This window comes from Antedon bifida, chromosome 7, assembly GCF_963402885.1.
Source record: "Antedon bifida chromosome 7, ecAntBifi1.1, whole genome shotgun sequence".
Classification (NCBI taxonomy): Eukaryota; Metazoa; Echinodermata; class Crinoidea; order Comatulida; family Antedonidae; genus Antedon; species Antedon bifida.
The window spans coordinates 7,646,868-7,662,708 of NC_136232.1; the positions used below are offsets into that span (position 1 = coordinate 7,646,868).

General features: G+C 35.9%; 2 protein-coding genes across 2 annotated transcripts; one reads left to right on the forward strand and one right to left on the reverse strand.

The window, feature by feature from the left end:
- Positions 1-326: 326 nt before the first annotated feature.
- Positions 327-12,757, forward strand: LOC144848213 (SCO-spondin-like). Its single transcript, XM_078704925.1, has 25 exons — positions 327-1,137; positions 1,463-1,636; positions 1,802-1,969; positions 2,377-2,617; positions 2,953-3,078; positions 3,402-3,566; positions 4,140-4,354; positions 4,693-4,872; positions 5,073-5,237; positions 5,812-5,939; positions 6,180-6,301; positions 6,428-6,474; positions 6,589-6,783; positions 7,313-7,483; positions 7,757-8,057; positions 8,357-8,559; positions 8,908-9,075; positions 9,203-9,333; positions 9,519-9,691; positions 10,090-10,136; positions 10,284-10,451; positions 11,055-11,362; positions 11,481-11,538; positions 11,755-12,059; positions 12,575-12,757. Exons 1-24 carry the CDS (start codon positions 327-329, stop codon positions 12,048-12,050), a joined length of 4,761 nt encoding a protein of 1,586 aa, XP_078561051.1. The 3' UTR covers positions 12,051-12,059; positions 12,575-12,757.
- A 1,095-nt stretch (positions 12,758-13,852) lies between these two features.
- On the reverse strand, positions 13,853-15,174 carry LOC144847674 (contactin-associated protein 1-like). Its single transcript, XM_078704161.1, has 4 exons — positions 15,106-15,174; positions 14,816-14,933; positions 14,319-14,495; positions 13,853-14,185 (listed from the first exon to the last, which is right to left on the reverse strand). The coding sequence occupies exons 1-4, from the start codon at positions 15,166-15,168 to the stop codon at positions 13,932-13,934; spliced, it is 612 nt and encodes a 203-aa protein (XP_078560287.1). The 5' UTR covers positions 15,169-15,174; the 3' UTR covers positions 13,853-13,931.
- Between the last annotated feature and the right edge of the window lie 667 nt (positions 15,175-15,841).

A 15,841-nucleotide genomic window follows, 5' to 3' on the forward strand; every position in this document is an offset into this window, starting at 1 on the left:
TTCATTTTGTCATAAGCTCATTTGCGGATTGGTAGTAAAATGATCTCCCCATTTAAAAAAATATATAGTTTTATTTATTTTTTTATATATATTGAGGTATAAGTTGAAAAGCACATAAAGCGTAAAAAAAACAAAATGCAGCTAAAGACTGAAAAATTCTGATTACAAATACCATAACATTTTAAAAAATTCTAACATTTTTTTTTTTCAATATTGAAAAATAAATTATCTTAAGAACAATATTGCAAGATTTCTTTACATTTGTTTGATTCTGACTCAAAGGTTTCACAACTACTACAAGAAAACCCAATGCGGAAGCAACAACTATGGAATCTACTACTGCGCCGGAAAGTACAACTGGTAGAAATAGATACAGTACTACAGTAACTACAACAGTTTATATTAGGCCAAATGCAACTACTCTACCTTACACAACAAGAGAGCATGAAACAACTGCTTTTGTACCAAGTACTATTGTACCAACCAGTACTGGTGTTGAAACCACTCTGGTACACACTACTGGTGTGGTCACTTCAGGCTTGCCAACCACTAATGCTGTATATACAACTGGACAACAAAAAACAACTGCCGGTTTTGAAACAACTACTGGTCAACAGATAACCACAGGTGAACATATCACAACCGGTGGACAGATGACCACAGGGCCACAAAATTTCAACCCCACCACATTTAGAGAAGTGACTGTTGAAGAAGCAACTACAGGTAGACCAGTAACAACTGAACACAAAACAACTGTCAATGTTCAGACAACTGGTCAACCTATGACCACAGGTCAATCTATGACCACTGGTCGTGAAATGACCACTGGTGCACAACAAACTACCGGTATGGAACCAACAACCAGTTTGCTAACGACTGGTCATCAACCAACAACTGGTGTACAAGCAACAACTGGCGTACCAATGACAACAGGTATACAAACAACTACCGGATTCATACCAACTACGACTGGTCTTCCAATTACTAGTGGTGTACCGACAACCACTGGAATACCACCTACAACCGGATTCGAGAAAACTACCGCAGTGGAATCTACCACTGGTTTTCTTACTACTACCGTTATCACCACCTCTGAAACAACAACTACTATTGCTGTAACTACACAAAAGCCAACAGGTTAGTTTATTATCATATTTATATAATTTTGTTTGTTACAATGGCGACCACAATTTTTAAGTTATTGTCTTGAATTTTTGGGTGTTAATAGGTACAAGACAATGATTTTCATGAAAATTGATGTCACAAAAGCTTATTATGTTAAAATCTGACTTACCTGTATCTTTCATACAAGATATTAAATAGCATGCCCTCTGTATGATTTTTACATGGACCAAAATGTCAAGTAGTGAGCTCTTTCTCTCCTAATAATGTTTTCCCTGATATATTTTCCCAAGTACTTCACTCAGTTTCTGAGTGCGTTCCTTATTGTATTCTATTCTAGCTACTGAACTGACAACACCTTGTCAGTACGCTGAATGGGGATTGTGGAGTGAATGTAGTGTGTCGTGTGGCACTGGAAACAAGACGAGATCTCGAAGTTTCACCAATGAAGCCGACTGCCAGATAACGGAGAACAATTACGATACTGAATACTGCAATGAAATGGCTTGTCCAAGTAAGTGATCTTTAACGTGTTAACTTGTAAATAGAGACAAGTTTTAAACTCGTTTACATAAAGTGAATACATGTATACACATACAAAGCATTTACCTTAATAGAAATATTTTTAAAAATGTATTAAATTCTACTGTATTAAACAAAATTATTCTGGCATTTGTAGCCGATGGAAACTGGACACCATGGGGTGAATGGTCAGATTGTTCGGACAGCTGTGGAGGTGGTTCATCATTCCGTTATCGTGAATGTTCTGACCCACCACCAAAGAACAATGGAAGCTATTGTGATGGAGACCCCATTGAATTACTTGTATGCAACAGTAGTCCATGTGGTAAGATCAGTGATTTTGTTTTTAGTTTATGTATTCAATCAATCAATCAAGCTGGCTATGGTAAACCAAGTCAAACATGCTGCCCGGAGATCAAAGGGTTTATCTGTGGCTGTGACATGATCAATTACACGCTCCTTAACAGACACCGCGCTCTGCGTCGAATATGTACATAGTACAGTACTGTTGGTATTTGTCGCAGCCAGACATAAGATCAAAGGACTGTTACGAGTTCCTATCTTGGCAATCTGAGCTCAGTGTCCTGTTGTTAGATTGCCTTGGGTAAACCGAGGAATTATACACTTTCCATGGTGTGCTGTAGCATGTCCAGCCAAATCATACCCCTATAATAATTCTTAATCATTGTAATCATTCATAATCATTGTAATCATTCAATTGTGTTTCTTTAGACGAATATTGCGAGGATGGTAAAGTTTATGATTCCAACTGTACAAAATGTCCATACTTCTGTTCCGATTTACAAGTTGGTAGTCGATGCGCCGATCAAGTATGTGAACCAGGATGTCGCTGCCCAGATGGGTTCTTGGAGCAGGATGGAAAATGCATTGAGCAAGCTCAGTGTGATTGTCTGGATGAGAGTGGTAAAAGTTACCCTCCAGGCTATACATTTAGTGATGATTGTATGGAATGGTTAGTATCATTTTCTGACGTCATCAGTATCATTACCATCTTGGATTTAGCCGTATCTATTAAGATTCATTATCACCCTTATCATTACAATAATACCTGCCCCAAGTCTGTAGTTTGTCTTTTGTAACGTTAGTCCACCAGTTGGCGTTTTGTTTTTTGTCTGTTTGCGAGCTCAAGTATTATACATATGAAATGGCATATGTGCCAAAAACTACATTATCATCATCTTGTTCATCCTTTGACTTTTATTATTTATTTTATATTCAGAAAACTTTTAGAAATGGTTTATCTTCATGGTTGTTCTTTTATTTATTTTTTTATATTTTTTTTTCTAGCTCATGTACTAATGGTTATCTAACATGTGAAACAATTGATTGTTCTGTTGATTGTGGATGGAGTACTTGGTCTCAATGGACAAATTGCACGGCTGACTGTGGAAGTGGACAGCAGACTCGATTCAGGTATAGTCCTTGATAACTCAGGCTAGTATACTCACTCACAAGTGAGTGAGTGGCCAAGTTGTTAAGACAGTGGAACCATAATTATGAACCTAGTACATCTTTCAAGACCAGTAGAGGGTTACCCCGGTGTACTAGTACATCACATCCATTGATCATAACTGGGCCCTCTGGGAGACCATTTTTAGACTGAAGAGGTCACCCAGCATAAATAAATAATACAGAAGAATGTTATAATGTAAACTATTAGTCTATGTTGTATAGAGAAATACCGTAACCTAAAATTGATTCAAAATAAACATTATTTTCCTTTTTCTCCAATAAAGGTCTCCAAACAATCCACCTCCAGCAAACGGTGGAGAAGAATGTGAAGGTGAAGAAGCCGAAAGTCGGGATTGTGATTCCGGTGTCGAGTGCCCTACCCATTGTGAACATAATGGAATAGTCTACCAAGATGGTGAAAAGGTATCTGAAGATCTGTGTAATGAATGGTAAGACTTTTTTTCAATCTATCTTACATATCTTGTCTATGTTACGACATCTTGTGATACATGTGTATGTTATAAAGAGTGCTACATACAGTATATAAGTATTATATTTTTTATCCATAATAGTATAAAGTCTTTGTAATGAGTGATAACACATTAGATCTACATCATCCATGTGACATATACACTGTATACCTCAACCTTCAAGCTCTGAATGTTGCTTCAAGTTTATCCATTACATTAATTCTTCTCTATGTTTGAATTTGTTTTATTTCATACACATCAAACAGCGCGTAACTCGCCAATTACAGGATGGATAAAATATTTTGTAATTTATTGTGTTTATAAACTAAGTCTAATTTGAGGCTTAGAGAGTGGAGTTGAAATAGTCGTGAGTTACAACCCTGGCACTAGGTTAGGATTGAACCCTGGACTATGGGATTGGAAGGCAAGCACGTTAGCCACCAAGCTACAGCTCCACTACATTGATTTATGCCTTCCATGCAGAATAGATAATAATAGATAGATAATAAGGTAGTTGATTACATTTTGCTGACATTGCATCTTCATTTTCAGTTTCTGTCAGAATACCAAACTCGTCTGCAGCAATAACACTTGTGATGGGGCATGGTCTCCATGGTCGCCCTGGTCATGTTGCAATGCAACCTGTGATGGCGGCAAACGCCTGCGTAGCCGATCCTGTTCCATGCCGTATCCAAGTGGCGGTGGAGCACCATGTAGTTCGGATACAGAGACTGAGTTGGAGGATTGTAACACTGAGCCTTGTCCAGGTATGTTTGTCTGGTGAATGCCTAGCCTAAGGGATCATGTCGAAAAGTTACTGCAGTAACTATATTTTTTACTGCAAGATATTATGAGTTTTTTTCAATGTAGAATCTTATGAGGCAGTCACTGCAATAAACAAAGGGTATGATTACCCACAAAAAAACTGCTAAATAATTGTAAAACAGGTTAAAAAGTAAACAAATGTAGAAAAGCTTTTAAATGTTTCCCAAATATAAGTAGCATATTGTATTAACTGCAATAAATGTGTATTTTTAATTTCTGTTACCTTAGCAAGAATAACAATGATAAAGTAATTAATAATTATAATAATAAATTCCTTCAGTACATGGTAAATGGTGCGACTGGGCAGAATGGTCAGAATGCACCGCTGAGTGTGACAGTGGCACGAAGACTCGAGCAAGAGAATGTGAATGCGAGGTTCCACAGTTCGGAGGTGAAGATTGTCCAGGAGGTGAAGATGCCAGTACAGAGACCATCAGCTGCAATAACATTGCTTGCCCAGGTAAAGTTAGGTTGCAAAAATATAAATAACAATCTATATAATAAACATATAAATAAAAATCATATCATTTATTTTGCCATTTCAATTTACAGTACAATAACAATAAAGACAGGCAGGATTACCTAAATGTATACTAGGTTCTCCACATTGTTAGTTATCAACTAACTGGGTTAATCAAATATTTAAATTTCGTTTCGTAGTTGATTGTGAATTTTCCGAGTGGAGTGATTGGTCAGAATGTCCTAGAACTTGCGGCAGTTCCACGCAGATTCGTGAACGTTCTGAAATCGGTCCTTTCAACGGTGGCCAGGAGTGTGAAGGCGAAACGAGAGATATGCAGCAGTGTAATCTACTTGCCTGTGAGAGTAAGTAAACATAATCACTGTTATTAAAGAAAACATTTCTTCTGGTTTCGATTCGTATAATAATATAAGTAGTTCTTTGATAGTAAACCAATAAAACTTACGTTGGCAAGACAGTTTCGTCTAGCTGTCAGCTTGACTTCTTCAGTTGACAACATCTAGTGGCTGGAAAGGAGACCAGTCGGCGTCATAACGCATCATAGCAACTGAAGAAGTCAAGCTGACAGCTAGACGAAACTGTCTTGCCAACGTAAGTTTTATTGGTTTACTATCAAAGAACTACTTATATTATTATAATCACTGTTATAATATTTTTGTAATATTCTATAGTAGAACACTCATTCATTTATTGGCTTTGACCGTATGTATGTTACAGTGATGTCACAACAAGAACACATAGTAAACAAATAAAACACAGTGGTGTCTCTTTTGAGACACCACTGCTCAGAGGACACTTTGCTGGGTAACGAAGGTGTCCCCTTAATAAGGGTTCTAATGTATATCTATAACATTATGTATTATTAACTACAGTATTATACACATTATAATATTTTGTTAATGTCATTTTTTACATTAGCCTGTGACTATCCATTTGTAACTGTCGAGTGTGCTACGCCATGTGAACATTCATGCTCAGCCAAGCAGAACAACACTGCTAAGTGTATCGACTCTGATGTGTGCCGAGAGGGATGTCAGTGCCCAGATGTAAGTTATTAGTGGCAAAACTTAATATTTTAGTCTACAAGTTAGTTAGATTTTAGATTTTAATTAATAAAGAATGAAGTTTACTTTATGACGAATTATGGACACTTGCTGCCAAATGTTCAAATTAGCCATGGAACTTTTTTTTACCATAGTACAACATGATCATTACTGTTGCTTTTAACTAATTACCAACACTGGTTGTTCTTCAATTTACAATGTTTTTTTGTTGTATTTTTTTAGGGTCAGTTTGAAAGCAATGGTGAATGTGTGGAGGAATGTCCTTGCATATATTATGATCCAGTTACAGGTGTAGCTACTGAGTTGAGTGCAGGTGTTGAAATTACAAATGATTGTAATACATGGTAATTAGCTTTTCTTATCTTTTGTCAACAGTGATACTATTACTGTGTGCAGAAAATCGATTAACAATTTAATTTGCTTTCTTCCTATTTAAAACACAATTATATGACAATACTTTCTTTTCACAGCAAATGCTCTGATGGACAGTTGATATGTACTGATGATACTTGTGATGGTAAGATTTTTATTACAGTTACTAATAGAATATAAAATCAAGTCTAAATTCCTGCAAAAACCTGTTTATAAATAGAAGACCGTTACCAGCAAGTTTTATCTTCTTTCGTTTCAGTCATTGGACAATGGAGTGAATGGGGAGCGTGGTCATCGTGTACCACCTCATGTGGTGAGGAGGCTACTCGCGCCCACTACAGATCATGCAACAACCCTCTGCCAAGTCCATCATTTGAGGAAGGTGGAAGTGGATGTGGAGGCGTTATGGAAGATGTAGAACATGAGGAATGTGATCATTTGCCTCCTTGCCCAAGTAAGTCTGGGAATATGGTCTGCTTTTATTCCGTTTAGTATTTTTCATGGTTTTCACAAGCGCCTGGAGCATTTTGTGGATATGTGCGCTTTATAAATCTTATTATCTTATCTTATATATAGAGCATGTGTATTATGTTGTTGTTGAAAATAGTTCATAGTTCATTTTATTTGTCCAAAAGGAAATTCATTCAAAGACAATACTATTTGAAAAATACAACAGAGCTACAACATTACTCTGATTAACAATGAATTAACTTAGTTGATTAAAAAGCCTGTTTGAATGTGGAATAAAAGAATGTACATGTAGCATATACTGTAATAATAATCCCAAGAAAATAATTTCTTGAACTTACTTGCTGTGTGTGACACAAGAATGGCCTACCAAAAAGTTCAGTCAATCAGTTATGTATTGGAAGTTCTGCTCGTCATAGCCTAGTCTTGTAGCAGCAACATCGTGTTACTGGTGCATATAAAGAAATATTCACAATACAAACTATTATTAATCAAAGTTTCCATTTTATCATTAGTTGATTGTGGATATACTCAATGGTCCGATTGGGGAACTTGTAGTTCGCCATGTGCCGGTGGCATTCAAACGCGTACACGATCTGGCGGAAATCCTTCGGCTCAATATGGAGGCTTATTCTGCAGAGAAGACCTTACACAGAGTAAGGCATGCAACATTGAAGCCTGCCCCGGTAAGTAGATACTATTGTTTTTAATAGTCTTAAGCTCTGTCTACACTATCAAACTAGTTTGACAAAAAAAGTGTGGTGTGCCCAAATAATGGTAGTGATATGCCCAAATATGGTAGGGGTGTGACATCATCATGTCCATATATGGGCACATCACATTTTTTTGTCACATAAAGTTTGATAGTGTAGACAGAGCTTTACTTTATGTTATTCAAATTTAGACACAGACAACACAGCTACAATATCTTGTTAAACATTTAACGTTTTACTAAACAGGAGAAAGTTGTGAAGACAGTGGAAAAGTGTACAGTGAATGTGCTAATTCTTGCAATCGAGGTTGCGTGGATTTCCACAATGACGCATCATGCCTTGAGGAAGTCTGCAAACCTGGTTGCCAATGTCCAGAGGGTCAAGTTCTTCAGAATGCCTATTGCGTGCCGACCGAGGAGTGCCGATGTTCTTTGCCGAAGGAGTATCTTAAGCAGTACGGTGATACTGATGAGAGTTTGTTGACTGGTAGCGGAGAAAATGGCGCGTTCCTGCCAAATGATACAATCATGATGGGTTGTAATGAATGGTATGTTATGTTTCATATAATAGTAATAATAATAATATTATGTTTTGGAGCATACTTGGTTAGAAATGTGTTCCATTGTATTTTGGTATGATGTTCTTTGTTTCACACTGATATGCAAGATTCTCAATGTATTTTGCCTGTAGCTTTTTTACAATTTACAGGGTTAATCCTAGCTCAGTACACATTGAGTCTCTTCTCTTGGACAAAACATTGTATTCAAGATAATGCAATAATGTAAAATTGTGTTCGTAATAACTATGTTTTGAGGTCAAACTCACGTTCTAACTTTCATTTATTAGTACATGTATAGAAGGTCGATTTGAATGTGGTGACCATACTTGCCCATACTATGGTGACTGGAGCGAATGGAGCCAGTGTACCGAAGACTGCAACGGAGGTACGCAATCACGTACGCGAACATGCTTCAACGAACTAGGTGATGAGTTTGAATGTGAAGGACCAAGTTCAGAAGTGGAAAAGTGTAATCAAGACCCATGTCCACGTAAGTTGTAATTGGAATCTAATAACATTGTTAAAACTTTCTTTGTATTAAGCATTTTTTCCCTTCCGTTTTGCTGATGTTCAAAAGTATTTTTATTTTATTCAATTTTCATGCACAAACAACAACATATAATAAAACGGTGCAGCACCCTGGGAATTGCCATGAGTGCTAAGCACTATCGAATTGGCTCTCCATACTGCACTTCCAACATATAAAAGTAAAACATTAAAAAAAATACATAATATATATAGCAAAAAAGAAAAATAGTGTCAAAATGGAATGATCATTAAAAACTGTTTAATAGTAATGTTTTCCTTACAAAACTGTTTTTTGTGTTAATATTTTTAGAGGATTGTGACTATTCTGACTGGAGTGATTGGTCTGAGTGCAGTGAGGAGTGTGATGGAGGTTCTTCATCGCGTACTCGGGTCATTCAGACACCAGCAGCTAATGGTGGTGAACCATGCTCTGAAGAGACCATTCAACTTCACAACTGCAACCTCGAACCATGTGGTGGTAAGTCATTGAGCTACTTCAAAATCAATTGATTGTATTTTTAGTTTGTAACATGCACTTCTATAACACTTAAAGTTACGAATATTTTATTTATTACACTCATTTTGTCACTGTTTCTGTGTTACAGATGAATGTCCCGCTGGTTTGGTAGATGATGACTGTGCCAATCGATGTCCAAGCACATGCTCCGATTTGCACGATGATACTACATGCTCATTGAACGAATGCCTTCCAGGCTGTCACTGTCCTGGCGACCAGGTGAGCTTTACAGCTCATAGTTACAATTCTAAACTGGGATAATAAAGGGTTATCCATGTAACCCATAAAAATCTCTTTTTGTATTAGAAATTTGTGTATCTATTTGTTTTATTAACTCTCTTGTAAACTTTTAGAATAATGTCTTCTAGTGTGATATCAAATATAATATAATGTTTCTTTAATAGGTCCTTCAAGATGGAGAGTGTGTAGTCCCCAGTAGCTGTCGCTGTGTTGTTGATATATCAGTCTTTGGTGAAGATCTTCCTGATATTCCTGCTGATGTCACACCAGTAGAGCTTCCAAATGGCCTTCTAGAGTTCCTGCCAGGTACAGTCTTGCAGAAGGAATGCAACACTTGGTAAGAAAAGTATTCATTAAGCCTTGTCTACACTATCAAACTTTGTGACAAAAAAATGTGATGTGCCCATAATAATGGATATAATATATATAATATCACTACCATATTTGTGCACATCACACTTTTTTTGTCAAACTAGTTTGATAGTGTAGACAGAGTTTTATATTAACTTTCCCAGAAAATTCTTAAAGGTGCTTTCACACTATCTTTGGGCGATAATGAACAATTTGAAAAATGAAAGGTGCACTCTCTTCCGTTCAATTATAGTTCATTATTATATCTCTATGGTTCCATAATTTGGATGTAACAATAAGCTTTGTAGAAACATGTAACAGAGAAATTGTGTGGTTTTCTATGCTTTTGCTGTTTACTAACAAGTAAAATCATTTTGTTTTCAGCACTTGTGATGGTGGATCTTTCCAATGTACAGAAGCAGATTGCCGAGGTAATTTTCACAATTTTTCATGTTCATTTTTATGAAATAATTTATTTGTTTTCATTTTTTTTAAAAAGATTTGAACCTTAGAATTTCATACAGTTCTATTATATTGATTTTTGTACTGTATCTCACAATCTAATTTTGTTTTTACAGTTGACTGCGGTCTTAGCGATTGGACTGAATGGGGACAATGTTCTGCAACCTGTGGCGAAGGCGTTAAAACCCGTACACGTACTGCGGACAATCCGCTGCCACAGTATGGCGGTATGGAATGCCTTGGTGATCTTATTGAAACAGAAGAATGCGATGATGCTCCATGTTGTAAGTTAAACAAAATTATGCATAATTTTACCGTATATGGTACTGCAGAGCTATCTGCCCCAGAGTGTGTTTCAAATGTAGTTGTAAAACGCATTGAGGCTTTCAGCATAATGCGCTATATCAAGTACCAGTTATTATTATTATTATTAAAACCTTCCAAGTACAATTCTGATTATTTTGATACCTCATGTTTATGGATGCGTGTAATGGCAAACATTTGTATAATGAACGAACATACACATTCTTTCTCTTATAGTACAGATATTCATTTACTCAATTTTCATCTTTTATTCATCTTTTATTTGAGTCAGCTTTCTCCCTAAAGGGGTTACTGACTGTCACTTGTTCCAGGCTGCTACATCATCTCTCCACTTCTTCCTGTCTTGTGCATCATGTTCATCTTAACCACCTTTTCCTTCTTTCTTTACCATATCTTTCCATGTCACCTTTGACCGTCATCTTTCTCTTCTACCTTTTCTAAATGCAAAGCTCTTTTTACTGGTTCATCTTCATCTTTTCTTAGAATATGTACCATCCAACTTTTTTAGATATAAATTTTATTTGATTTGATTTTTAACCATCTTTTACTCTTTTTATTATAAGTGTGTGGTGAAAATGAGGTGTGGAGCAATCAGGCCACCAACTGTACTTCAACGTGTGCAACCATGCATAACAACATAGAGGTGATGATTGAGGAACCATTCCAAGCCTGCATGTGTGCGCCAGGATACTACCGCAATCTAGATGACGTTTGTGTCTTGCCTACCCAGTGCGAGTGCATGGACGAATCTGGTAAAATATATGATGCTGGTTCGGTGACGCCATCTGAAGATCAGTGCGAGACTTGTGTTTGCGTTAACGGACGCGAGGAGTGTACTTCTAACTGTCCAGAACCGCCAGTTTGTCAAGAGGTAGGCTTTATCATTTTATTGAAGTATTTATTGAATTGAGAATAAAAATAAACATTTTCTTTAAATATACATACAGTTAACCTACATAAAATTAACGCTTGAATTACATTTTTTTTAGGGTTTCACATTAGTAGAAGAGCCAGGTAGTTGTTGTCCAGTGTGTCGAGAAGTATACGGTAATTTAGTTTTTAACATTTAAGACACATTTTTATAATAAAAACTATTATTTAATTTTATATTTATTGTATATTTAATTATCTGGAACCAATCAATTTTCCATATGTATGTATTTCATGTATATTGGACAGAATAAAGTATTGCATTGTATAGATTAAATTTCAAAAGCATCAAACTCACTAAAATAATTTTTTTAATAATATTCTTCACTTCAGAACCTGGAACATGTAAGATGATCGAACAAGTTATAGACGTAGAAAACGAGCAAGGTTGCGTCGCGTACGATGTTCCGGTTACAATGTGCGATGGACGTTGCAAAACTTCTACAACCATTCTACTTCACGAGCCATACATTCAATATAATTGTGAGTGTTGCCGTGGAACATACGAGGGCGATGAGAACAATGCGTATGATCGTATTGAACTGACGTGTCCAGATGGATCAACGACAAGAGCAGTCATTGCACGTATCTCTAAATGTGATTGCTCCGCAGAATGCGGCAATGAATAAATATATCTGGTAAGCTATACATTGATACAGAGATACTGTAGGCCTACGTAAGCATGGTGTTTGTTATTGTTGATTGTTTAGCAATGCACTAACAACATGAGGCATATTTCTCCGGATTACAATGGTCATAGCTTAAAGTTTGGACATATATTTCTGCTATTAATAGATACTGTACTTCTTTTTCATAAAAAAAACAAAATATATACAAAGTTTAACATTTGTTTAATTTATTTCTGAATGAGAAAAGAATCACATAAAGAGAATATTTATTTAATTTGACCGAAGTAATATCTTTGTTTTAAAATAATATTTACCAATGTATTTGATATATATATTAGAAATATATCCTATTACTGTATGAAAAATCATTTAGAAATAGATTCCATAACAATTGTATTGTAAAAAAACAAAAACATAGAGGTTTTGATTTTAATGACGTGCGCTGAAGGAAATATATTCCCTCGAACAAAATATCATTCCCGAGGGAATGTCAAATCTTATATTTATCTTATTTTGTTTTATAGGTGTTATATATACCAAGAACCTGAATGATGTCTTCCAAAAACTCTGGACAAACTCTTGGATTAGTCTACTCCTATAGTTTATAGATTAAAACTTTTATTTCAAATTATTTGATATAAGCTCTGAAGCATTAAAGCAAGTAAAAAAGTATGTTTTGTGTTTGTCATTTTGTTACTTGTTACTAACACACACGTACAGCTCCTAACATCATTGTAAGTAATACACCGCATCAGTATTTTAACATGTAGCAGATAAATTCACACTAAATTTATTTTTAATATACTACATATACTACTAATATGCAAACAGTTTTGTTTTTGCTATTTTAAAGATTGTTACTTACATACACATACAGCTGCTAACATCATTGAACGTACTATATATAATAGTCAGTGTGTTCACATCTAGCAGGTATTATAATTATCATTGTACTCAATTGCATCAGTCTTTTAACTTGTAGCAGATAATATTGCACACTAAATTGTTTAAATATGGTATGATTTGTTTTTTTCATTTTGTTGCTTTAACATACACATACAGCTGCTAACATCATTGTACGTAATACGTTGCATCAGTGTTTTAACATGTAACAGGTATTATATCATTGTACGCCATTGCATCAGTTTTTTAACTTGTAGCAAACAATTTCACACTGAATTTTTAATAATATACTACCGGTACTAATAGGCGAAAAGTTAAAATATTGTTTGAAGCATTTACAGGCCGTGTATATACAGTATTCAGATTGATAAGGTGTACTTTCTTGCCCACAAGGTTTATCGCAAATACCGTGCGCGACGCATGGTGGGAAAGAACAAATCACGTACGTACGCGTCGTGACGTTTTGCTCCCGAATCCTTCCCATCATGCATTGTGCAATGACGATCCTCGCGAAATCAAGTTATTTGCGATAAACCTTATTACGGCATAAATATATTACACAATTCAAATTTAAAATGATGGTCCTATACTTTTACTATGGTTTAGCATTAATTTACAATTGACCAGTACATTCTTTGTCTGTTCACAACAAAAGCAATATTTTAGTCACTGGTTTCGTATGTTGGACGTATAAGACGATCATATATCGTTGTTATGTCAAAAACTAAAAAAAATATTGTTTTCAAGACAGAATAAACGGTTAGATTCAGCCAGTCAATTAGACTATTTTTGGCTAACTAAATATAACTATGTGACATTAAAATGGCATTTTCAACAAAAACATTTTTAAAAAAATTATTTTTTTTTCAGACGGACAATATATATTTTTAATGTACATCCTTAGCTAGATCGACAGAATATGCTATGTCTTTCACTCTGAAGAGAAGGCCTAGTACGTGAGATGCAGTAAATAACAACTTATTTGTTTATTTCAAAGTATTCATAATGCTTGTAATGGTCATCACGATTGATTTTACTTTTAGGAATCTCCCTCGCTGATTGGCTATTCAATGAACACGACATCCAATCGTTGACACTCATTGATTGACACTCTTCAATCAACTGGCATAGTCTAAGACACGTGAGTAAAGACTTAACTGGCAATGTTATTATCACATATTCAGACATGAAAATGTTGTCGAAGAACTGCATCAATCCAATAATCTTCAGCCCTGAAAAGAGAAACCAGTGGAACCAGTGTCATTAGTTGACATACCGAAGTACAATTGGTACAATTTAGGTCACGATATCCAATAAATGTTCATTCATCTTTTGGCCGTTACTGTAGGTAAATGATAAAAATACCTGTACATTCTAGTGCTCCAATTGTGCTAATACCATATTCCGAACTGTGGCCCGTGTCACCATGCCGTAACTCCGTCACTGGCAGGGTAGATATATCGTCAACATATCCATCATCGTATCTCATAGTTAGATCATTTATGCTACATTCACAGGGTTTACTTGGATCGGTGCAGTCGCCTTAAATAATAATTCCGTGTAGTATAAATCAAATAAACTATTTTAATAGCGATGTGCAAAATAAATTTACATACGCCTTCTTCACAAAACAAACCGTGAAAAGGCCTTTCTGTCTAATGTTCATTTGGGTTTGACCAACTACTTTTTTAATTCTGCATTATGAATGATTTTATATATCTATCCAATTTTAAAGACAGCAACGCATGTTTGATAGCCTTGGTTAGTAGTCGCATCCTTTAAAGACTGGAAAACGTAAAATAAACTGTTTTCCATCCCCACCACACGAAACAAAAGTCAACAAAACAGAATGCTAAGCTTACCTCTATATGCGCATGCACATCCATAGAAACCAGTTGGACTTGCCCAGTTGTACATAGCGGTACCGTTACGTGATACCCAATAGCCATGCGGTAAATTGAATGCATTATGGCAGTCAAACTGTAGAAAAAAATGATTGGTTTACGAACATTGTATCGCAAGTTTAGGTGACTGCTAGTTTGTGTGCCTTATAAAGCATATCGATACCTCCATGGTCAAAGTTATCTAGACATATAATAAACAAAACAAACGTTGAAGATACCATAATGAAAAAAATTTAAAATCATCCTACTCTAATATACTGCCGACATGTGGTTGATGACTCCATTAACGCTACAATCTGCGCAATAGACATCCCGTACGTAATGTCGTGTACGAACGAACCTTTTGCTTCATATCCATTGACCGCGATAACAAGCTTACATGTCGGTGTTATAATAGTTCTACCTGTGTAAAGAAAAATAATAATAACTTTATTAGTACTATCCGTATCAGTCATGAGTCACAAATTTATTTTCACGTGACGCGCATGCGCAGATACTTTTGCGTAATTAATCCTGTTTCGGGTACACTACACTAGTTGCAACCCTGCGTATTCTTGTAAACAAAATTCGTATGACGTAAATTATGAATCAGGAAGTAACAATATATACAAAATGTAATGAGCCGGCAGCCACAGAGCGCTTAATTCCAAAGCAGTTCATTTTCTGTACAATTAATGAAATAGTGATACCCCGTGTGTGTGGATGCGTGCAGTAGCAAACGAAACGAACGTATAATGAACAACCATACGCAACTATCTCTACTAACAGTACTCCGCCTTTTTACAATGCCAAGCAAAACTCCTGAGTTTACACAAACCACAAAACTGCGGAGTTTACACACACCACAAAACTGCGGAGTTTACACACACCAAAAAACTCTGGAGTTTACACGCACCACAAAACTGCGGAGTTTACACACGCCACAAAACCCCGGAGTTTACACGCACCACAAAACTGCGGAGTTTACACACGCCACAAAACCCC